We start from the raw sequence: 10,000 nt of genomic DNA, 5'->3' as shown, positions 1-10,000 counted from the left end.
ACACACACACACTTTTCTCAGCTGCTTCTCCCCATCCCCACCTCCGCTACCCCACATGTTGTTTGACAAATGAGTGGTCTCGCCTCATCAAGCTCATGACAATGTAAACAGATGGGAGGTGGAGACAGGGACCCGTGCCAGCTCTAAACACTCTAAACACACTCACTCACTCACACACACACACACACACACACACACACACACACACACATACACACACACACACACACACACACACACACACACACACACACACACACACACACACACACACACACACACACACACACACACACACACACACACACACACACACACACACACGCACAACACACACACACAAACACACCAACAGATCCCTAACATATGTTGCCTTTATTCAAACAGCCATGCTCTGAGACACTTGCAGACGCTCTGGGAGTATGGATAACAGGAGGCTTTTTTGAAGCAGCAACCAAAAATAAATTATCGGATTTATTGATTTGTCCCTGATTGTCATTTGTGCCTTTATAATGTGGGTGCAGATTGCTTGAGTATGAGACACAGACAGATAGTCACATAGATATGTATAGATAGTTATAAAGATTACATTATCATATCGTAGGATAGGTGGTTGATGACATGGTTTCGATGGTACGTTTCTACGAACATTAGAAACATTTACATTTAGTATTTAAATTAATATTGTTATTGAAGTGTATGTTTTCATATTAATAGACAAGCCTGTTTTTTTAATAGCTTACATTTCATGTGACCCAGTGAGTGAGCATTGTATGAACACTGGACAAGTTGTTGTTTTGTACCCTCTTTTGTATTGGAAAGTATTCCCAACCCATTTCTTTTTAAACATACAATACATGTATACAGTTGTCAAATGACAAACCAGACCAGAAACATAACAAAGGCAGCAATAATACAGCTGCATCTCTTGAGACATTTATTCATAAAGAAGTTTTGTCCTTGTTGAAAAAAATAGCCAAGCAACAGGTTCAATGCTACATTCACATTTGCTGGTGTATGTACAGCACCATGAGTGAGGGAAGTAACTGTGTAAATCATTAAAAAGGTTCAAACAATGCTTGCTTCTTAATTTCCCCACACCTGGTCAATCGCTGTAAAGTGGGCCTCAGATTGTCTTGAGTAGAGAAGTTACATTATAGTTACAAAACTGTTGGCTCTAATCTGAGTAGTTGATTTTCTTGTATTGTTGTGTATACACTTTATTAGGTGTGGTATACATGTGTGTTCTTTATATTTGACATCATCTTCATACTTTGTCACAACGGTGCATGTATTTTGTTTTTTCTGACACCAATTCTCATTCTGAATTTCCTTTACGTAATCTGTTTAACATTTACTCGAAATATGAAAATAAGCTTGAAATGGAAACTGTTATCTACTATTTGTTCAATCGAAATTCTACAAAATAGGTTTGGAAAACAAAGCTGTCAGCAGATACATCCCCCCAAATATAATGTAAGAAAGATTGGTGCTGTTTGAGCATTAGACTTAAGCCATATGCACGTATATACACGCCCTTTAAGCACATTGGCATAACACATGGAGTTATTATTATAAAATAATAAGACAAATTATACAAGATCACTAGTGAACATTTGCTAAGATAACATTTGATTTACAGTCATGTCCTGTATCCGATAGAAATAAGGTTATTATACCTGCCACATCTGTTATACACACCTTACTTTTGTTGTACCAGAAAATAAAATACAGAGGTTAATTAAAGCATTTGTGCAAATTGGAAATGATCTGCAAAACATGCAACTAAAAACACAATTTCTATAACAGTATGATATTCATCCCGATTTCAAAGTCAAAAATAAATGTAACACTGTAGGGTAATATAACAAAAACAGTGGGTCGAGCAAGTATAATTAAGTCTAATACTAACACACATTGAACCAGAGCTCATCGTTCATGAGCAGGACGAGGTACTTGCTTTAAGTTCTTCCATACTTTTTAGTATCTTCATTTTCTTATTCGCTCACAATTACGCTATGCTAAAATCGACCCTCCATCAGCTGTATGTGTAATTGTAACATACTCATCTTACTAAAAACATGCTGAAATACTTTCAAATCCTTATCAAACCTTTGGCTTCACTTTCACAGCTGTCTTTCTGTTTTCATGATTTGATTGGAGTTTCTTCATAGCATGGCAGTGTCAATGTCTTTGGGCATACCAAATCATATATGTGGAAGGAACTTATGTAAATATATATGTAATAGCAAAACAAAATTGAACAGAACCTTCACATGGCAAGAAGTTCCACTGAATAAAACATCCATATAATAAAGAACAGTAAGACACAAAGCTGAAATAACAGCTCAATACATTTTACAAGTTAAATCTGAACAGTGAGAAGTTGCGGGTATTCTGTAGTTATCCCATGTTTGTTTGCTCACTTCATACACATGTTAGTTGTTTTAGTTATTCACACACTGTTTTGGCAGGTTTCTGTATTTGTAGTCCTTTTTCCAAATGTGATGAGGTCCAGATGGATGTGATCAGGTGCAGCAGGAGAAGTTGGGTTTCTTCCTGGGAGCATCTAACTTGGGCAGCGACTGATACTGATCTTTGTCATCAAAAGCAGCCTGTTTTGTAACCTGCCTGTAGGGTGGAAGGAAAACAGATGAAATAAGACATTTATGTAACAAAAAACATTTTTAATGTAATGTTCATTTATATTTTACAGTATTAGTTGTCAAAAAGATCAACACAGGAGAAGCTACGGTATATAGATCTTAATCAAATATGACTAGAGCTGCAACGATGACGACTAATCGCTTTCTCTGATCAGAAATGATATGATGATTTATTCATCGTTAGTAATCTTTGTATGCAGAATATCAGAAAAGGCTGTTTTCAGCTTTTAAAGGAGCCTATTTTATATTGTGTTAAATGAAATACCTTTGTTTTGAACTGACAAAACCAGACATTTAAAGACATCATCTTTGAGAAACTAAATAGGCATTTGAAACTATTTTTGAGATATTATAGATCAAACAAGTACCAATTGATTAAGATCACTCAAATCAATAAAAACCAAGTCCGCAAAAAACAAGAATGTATGCAAGTAACATAGTTGTAGACAATGCAAGAGTTAAAAAATTCAGAGGAAAACTGCACATTTTACCTCCATATTAGTTTTCCTTTGCAGTTCTGCTTTACACCACCAGAGGGCAGCAAATGACAAAATTACAGGGCATTGTCTGTTTTATAATGCACGCAGTACAAGGAGGTCCTTATTCTTTTTTTGTATTATTATTGAACTTTAACCTTTAACAAATCATTCTTCTCAGCTATGTTTAGTATCCCACTAAGCCATGCGGGCATACCTGCATATACAACACATGTCCTCTGGAACAGCTAATAAATACAAGCAAGTCTATAAAATAACTAAACCTATATTTAACATCTGAAATGTCTGCTGAGGAGTAAAATACTTATAGACTAAGACAAACGTCCTGGTTGTGTGATGTGCATTCTTCAGAAACAGTGTCTCACCTGGCGAGGTGCAGCACGGCCTCCAGGATGTTAGAGCCGTCTTTGGCACTAGTTTCACAGAACAGAGTGTTGTAGGTCTGTTGGGTGAAGACATTAAGAATAAGGTTTTGGATATTTGGATTAAAATAGGACAGTGTGGGGAGTAAGGGGTTAGGTGGTGTACCAAATGTTTAAAGTGAGTTCATTAAAATAGACTTTACGTTTAGTAAAGTGAGTGGTTGTTTGATATTACCATGGCCAGTTTCTCTCCATAGCTTGTAGGGACACAGTTATTGCCATCTTGTCTAAGATCACATTTATTACCCACAAGCATGATGGGAATATCTTCCTGGGACACGTCCTGTTATGCAAACAAAAATAATTGAACAAGGTTAAACAGCAATAAATACAATAGAAATCCAAATATTAATGACCTCAATAGTGTTAACTGATATATTGTTGTACTGACTTGGTGATTACACAGAATACATTAACTAATAACCATCAAAGACCGCACATGACATACACAGACCGCACATGACATACACATACAGCATGCAAAATAAAAAATCACAGAAATGTCAACAATGTAAACAATGCACATCCAACACTTACATATCTGCTGCGTGTAACAAAGAGAGAAACCATCATGATCATTTAGTTTGAAATTCAAATGAACAGTAACTCACATCTTATAAAAACAGAAATGCTACCGGTACGAATTGAGATAACGAATTGAGTGGATAGATTTCATTTTCACTCTATTCTGATAATTTCTGTGACTTATCTTTGCTAAATACAAACATTGTCAGTCAGCAACTCTTTAGCAGAAGACATTACCTCGATCATGTCCACCCACTCTCGAACATTGAGAAAGCTCTTCTCACAGGTGACGTCGTACAGCAGCAACACACCGTCTGCCCGGCGGAAATACGACTTTGCAATGCTGCGAAACCTGAGAGGAGGGAGGAAAGGGTTCAAAATACACACAAAAAAAATGTATAAATACATGAGGTCTGCTTATGTGTGTGACGTGTGTATACGTTTTACATTAAAAAAAATTGCAGCACATAATACATTTTTAAAATATATATTATAATGAATATTGGTGCATTTAAATTGTATCCAACACACACCTCTCTTGTCCCGCAGTGTCCCATAGTTGTAGTAAGACGGGCTCTCCATCAACGATTAGTGTCTTCATTTGGAAATCCACTCCTGAACACACAAAGGAGACACAGCATGTTAAGTCACAATTCCATGCTGGCACAAAGCTGGAACAGTTTAATAAGTAGTCACGCTCTTGCTCAGTGGCTGATCAGATTACTGAATATGTACTGTAGCTATGACTACATGTCACTTTGTGCAGAAATTAATCATTAACCAGTCAGATGGCAATTCTTGGGTGACATTATTTGACAGGTCAATGAGGATTAAGTTAGAAAATAAAGCTATAAATAAAGTTATTTGAACACAAGATTTCCAAACGTTGGTTTTAGTCTCTCCAGCTCACCCAGTGTAGCGCTGGAGTTCAGTTTGTATTCGTTCTTGCAGAGACGAAGCAGGAAGCTGGACTTCCCCACAGCTGCGTCTCCTGCCAACACGATCCTGTAGGCCTTCTCTGACGTCATGTAACCCAGGTCAGCGCTGTCCTTGTTTTCCTTCTGGAGAGACAGGCAGAGCACAGGTAGGGAAGGGAGGCACTCATGCAACACTTGTATTCTGCACATTTATGCCATGTTAAATTCAACAAAATATGATGTATGAATATATTTTGTCCTCAGCATTGACCACTTTTCAACTGCTGCTTTTCTTATTTGCATCTTGGCCTCTCATCAACTCTCTTCAGTGAAGGAAATGAGGGACTTATGTACCGTTGCAGGACAGGCTATGTTAAAAAATACATCAAATAAAATCTAAAGCCCGACTGACAGCAGCTAGAGTTTCTAATTTACATAACACAACCGTTTTTCTGATTAATAGAGGGTAAACTGATCAATTGCTAGACTTAATGGTGTGTGGGAGATAAAAACTATAACGTTTTTCCTGAAAACAAATCCCAAAATCTAATTTGAGTGAAAGAAATCTATGATTATCAACATGAAATCTGGCCAGTAGCTGTCACATATTCTCACCTGAACAATGATGGCACTGAGGGCTTTCCTGGTGGTCGGGGGTTTGACTACACTAATGGATTCAAGGTTCCAGTCCAAAACTGAGCTGCCGTCTGAGCCGAAAGCAGATTCACCGTCCAGAGTATCTGCTGGCTGTGATACACATGCACAGAATCAGACATTAATACAAAAATATAATCAGACAGAATTTACGATATGGATAGATAGTAACTCTTGCAAAGCATTTTATTTTTGAAGTACTGCAAAAAGAAAAATCTCAGTTATTTACTTTCCATGTTCTGGGCATGAAAATGTCTGAATTGTTGAATGCATTTGCGGAAATGTTGTACAGATAGGTGTTGCCCCTGGAGGATTATTCCTTTTCATGTAGCACTGTCATCAAGTTTAGTTTTCATTGTTAATTATTGTAGTTTAGGTTAGAAAACCTGCAAATTAGCCTCAGCTGCACTCTTTGTTATATACAGAGCACTTGTTAGCATACTAATGTATGTAAACATGATACCTACATTAGCATGATCTTTTTGAGCATGTGAGAATGATGATATCCTCACAGAGAGCCATAACTATAGTTGGAAACCTTTACTATCAAAAGAGCCAAACGTATTTACAACATTAAACACATTTCATCATTCAGCATGTCAAAGTGTCTTTGGGCAAGATAGTTAGCTCTTAATTGCTTCGATAAGCATATGGTATTGAAGTGTATGTAGGTCGTGGATCGATTATAGTAGCAATTAAAACAACTAGTATTAGTAGTAGTAGAAACTATTGACTAAAACAGTTGTGTCTCTTATTGTCTTACATCAGTGTCAGAGTTGTGTTCATTCATGCTGTCATGGTTGTCCTCCTCCCCTGTCTTCTCCTCCCTCCTGTCCTCTTCTTCTAGACTTTTGACCTCCTGCTCTGAGTCGTAGCCTACGTGTGATCCTCTGAGTGTGGACAGGCCGCTGTCCGTGTAGACTTCAGGCAGGCTGTCTTCCTCACACTCACTGCTGTCTCTACGCCTCAGGCCCGGGTCACACATAGCCAACGCCAGAGTGTCACAACTGGGCCGGCGGCTGTACACAGGAGGGAAATCCTCCATACGCTGGCTGAACCTGGGGAAGAGGTCAGGAGATTATGTGAATCCAAACATCTATTTCTGTTTTTTACAATTGCTGTGAGTTAAACATATTGGTCCAATCATCAGTAAATTGACTCTTTCTTCAATGCAAGACAACAACCAAAAAAAAAAACCTTTTCTGTGTACACATTCATGTGTGCTAGGAGAAAATCATATTTTATTGATATTTGAAACTCTGTATTTGAGATATAATTCCTATAGATTAAAATATGTTAAGCTTGTTCTTAAAAAAATAACCCTGAAGCTCCTAATCATCCTTAATCTACTGTATAACATCTCAAATTAAATATGCAACCGAGTAAATGAAATGTAAAGTGTTCATCAACCAAACCTGTTTTCAAAAAGAAGAATATCATTTCATATATACTCAAAAAGAAGCACTCACACACAAGGTCAGAAGATTTGGTGATACTTAAAATGATATAAATTGAGACTGCTTGAAGAGGGCTTTCTAAATCTGGCAGAGTTAGTTATTCCACTCTAGTTCAAGCAAACATAAGCAATTCACTCTGAGCCTACCGGGTACAAAATGAAAGCAGAGCAGGTGTTATTGCTGCCTGATTTGGCACCCCATGTGTAACTTTGGACCAGGATGGTCATCATCTCACCAAGATCACACTGGTGGTTGTTATTCCATTCAGCAAAAAAGAGCATTTTACTCAATCAGGTGAAATATTCAAAATGTTTAATCCTCCTCATTGTTTGCAGGTCTTACCGATCCATTAGTGCATAGGGTGATGTGAAGCAGATGCTTTTACTTCTTGCTCTCTCCTTCATTTCTCCTGGTGATCCAACGTTACCAGACTGTAACACACAACATTTAAAAATAAGCTTTCCGTTGTTTCATAGCTTCCTGACATTGACAATCAGTCACACAGTGAATGTTTGGCTTGTTGTTCCAATTAATGCTTATTTTTAATGTATTCATTATATAATAGGGTTTAACCATCAGCATGCCACGGTTTCCTCTTTGTCTTTCAGTAAATACAAATTAGAAATGCATTACCAAATATATTACAGTGCAATACAACTTCAATGTCTTGCAAAAAAACCTAAAATTGTAAAGCAAAAATAGCCAAAGTGAATCACATTTATGCTTAAATGACCAAAAACTGAACTGAATATTTATATAGATGATCATCACAATATCCAACCCAATATGTTAAATAAGCTTTTGAATTTGTATTCTTTTTTCAATGAACTATGGAGTGTTACCCGGTTGCTCCTCTCCAGGGTGGATCTCAGGCCATCATTGCTGTCATGCAGCTTCCTGTTGGCTGACCTATCCACACAGAAAGAACAAAAATTATTATTGGATTAATTTTTATTCGCCAATACACCGTATTTTTCCTTTAGAATCTGTGTAAATTCTTGGTGCAGTTTCTGACTTACTGCATAATCTCAATCTGGCTCTCCAGGATGTCCCGCTCATCAGCGAAGTGTTTCATGAGCTCCTCATCGCTGCAACAAAACACAACAAGTGTTAATTATTATGAATCAAACAAAGGAGAACAATCAAAGTGATGATAACCTGAGATAGTGTCAGTCTAAATGTATTTTTTCCTTTCTCAAAGGACACCATATGCAAAATCAATGACTATAAAAACTGTTAAATAAAAAGGAGATATATTTCCCTGCATCCCAATGAATATCAGTACACCCAGAGCTTGTATTGACGTCAGATCAACTGATTAACTTTAAGACATCACAGCTATTTTATGATCACCCTGACACAAAGACAGAGAAACAACAATGTGAACACCGTCACTGAGATGCTCCGAGGAGGCGGAGTGTAATCCTGCCACTGGTCATGTTGTTTCTGTTGCTTAGTAACGCTGCTGAAGAAGTTACTGTGTGTGTGAAGTCACTCCAGGATATCCTGTTTCAGCTGTGACGAAATGATAACACCCCCGGGAACCTGTCTGTCATTCTGAGGTAGCGAGGCCTCTGCCTTTCTCTGTCCCTCTGCAGCAAATGATCTCAATGGTGGGATTGTTTGATTAGCAGACTGGGGCCACATTGATTCACTTTATTCATCCAAATCGAAGACATTTTGTAATTCAAAATAGGTTTGAAATGTACGTAAGTTTGAGTTATTTTTTTGGTGGAGAACAGGTTGCAAATATTAAATATTCTTAGGTTCAGATAAATCTACAAGTCAGGTAAGAAGAAAGTGGAAAAAACCTGTTCTGCAACTCAGTAATTATTGGTTTAGAGTTGACAGAGTAGGAAAAGAGTGTCTATGTGTGAGGATTAATGCAGTATTATGTAACAATCCTTTTTCTTTCTCACTATGAGAGAGAAAAAAATGTGTCCCATTTGTGTCTTGCAAAAACCAAATGGGAACTAAAACAAAAAAACAAACTTGAACCTAAAATCAAAACGACTTAAGATGAATCCAGTCAAATAACCCCAACATGTATTTACTGTTCAGAGCTGATGCTTTGGTCTGTGAGCTCTGTCTTCAGAGAGTCCATTTCACTGCGCAGACAGGCCACTTTGGTCTGAGACTTCAACAGCTCTTGTTTTAAACGCTGGTTCTCCTGAACACAAATGTAAGGGTGTTAAGAAAAGTAAGAGAAATGGCTCATACAGAAATCAGTGACATTAAAGACATTATTTTAAGTGCAGTCAGTAGTCTCACCAGGGTCAGCTCATTGATCTTCTTCTTCAGCGCTGGGCTCTCGTCCTTCACCGTGACGTTCTTGTATTTCTCCTCGATCTGATGGTTCACATATTTAGGATTGAGATTATCTAACTTCCAGATGTATTTAAATGTAGATGCCCTCACGCTGTTGCTGTTGTAACAGCATGTACTGTACACATTTATTCACACTATCATGGTCATTTTGAAGTTCCTATCAGTGGAGACATTTAATGATGTTGGGATTTCAAGTCAAAGGGAAGAAATTGGTCTTAGTGTTTAGTGAATGCAGTCACTGTTGTTGCTAAAGGAACCTCTCTTATCCCGCTGTTAAGCAGAACAGTGTTTTTACCAAACATGTACAGATAACCTTTAATAAGCTGTTAGTTTGCATCTAAATGCAGTCCTTGTAACGAAGCCTGACTCATTTCATCGGGACACTTCAACAGTACACCTTTGTATTTCTAAAACGTTGTATAACTTGTTTTAAATGTTTCAGACTTCATCTGAAGTAATGTATAGTTTAATGGTTGTCCTACTTAGCTCTGATCTGATGCCTTATTCTCGTGCACTACAAAGTTAAAGGTTAAT

General features: G+C 37.5%; 1 protein-coding gene across 1 annotated transcript in view; it reads right to left on the bottom strand.

Moving 5' to 3' along the window:
• The window catches only part of rasef (RAS and EF-hand domain containing), a 25,741-nt gene that overhangs the window by 618 nt on the left and 15,123 nt on the right, over nucleotides 1-10,000 (bottom strand). The window contains exons 6-18 of the mRNA XM_079688448.1: nucleotides 9,410-9,487; nucleotides 9,193-9,308; nucleotides 8,158-8,226; nucleotides 7,981-8,047; nucleotides 7,481-7,569; nucleotides 6,445-6,739; nucleotides 5,643-5,774; nucleotides 5,021-5,171; nucleotides 4,644-4,725; nucleotides 4,348-4,462; nucleotides 3,761-3,868; nucleotides 3,529-3,605; nucleotides 1-2,631 (exon numbers count right to left, since the gene is read on the bottom strand). The exon at nucleotides 1-2,631 is cut by the window's left edge and continues 618 nt beyond it. Of these exons, the coding sequence (XP_079544574.1) occupies nucleotides 2,529-2,631; nucleotides 3,529-3,605; nucleotides 3,761-3,868; nucleotides 4,348-4,462; nucleotides 4,644-4,725; nucleotides 5,021-5,171; nucleotides 5,643-5,774; nucleotides 6,445-6,739; nucleotides 7,481-7,569; nucleotides 7,981-8,047; nucleotides 8,158-8,226; nucleotides 9,193-9,308; nucleotides 9,410-9,487 (1,482 nt within the window). The 3' untranslated portion in view covers nucleotides 1-2,528. The remainder of the gene's footprint in view (nucleotides 2,632-3,528; nucleotides 3,606-3,760; nucleotides 3,869-4,347; nucleotides 4,463-4,643; nucleotides 4,726-5,020; nucleotides 5,172-5,642; nucleotides 5,775-6,444; nucleotides 6,740-7,480; nucleotides 7,570-7,980; nucleotides 8,048-8,157; nucleotides 8,227-9,192; nucleotides 9,309-9,409; nucleotides 9,488-10,000) is intronic.

The sequence above is a fragment of the Notothenia rossii genome (assembly GCF_949606895.1).
Source record: "Notothenia rossii genome assembly, chromosome: 6".
NCBI classification, from domain to species: domain Eukaryota; kingdom Metazoa; phylum Chordata; class Actinopteri; order Perciformes; family Nototheniidae; genus Notothenia; species Notothenia rossii.
This window is presented reverse-complemented; position numbering and strand designations above follow the sequence as displayed.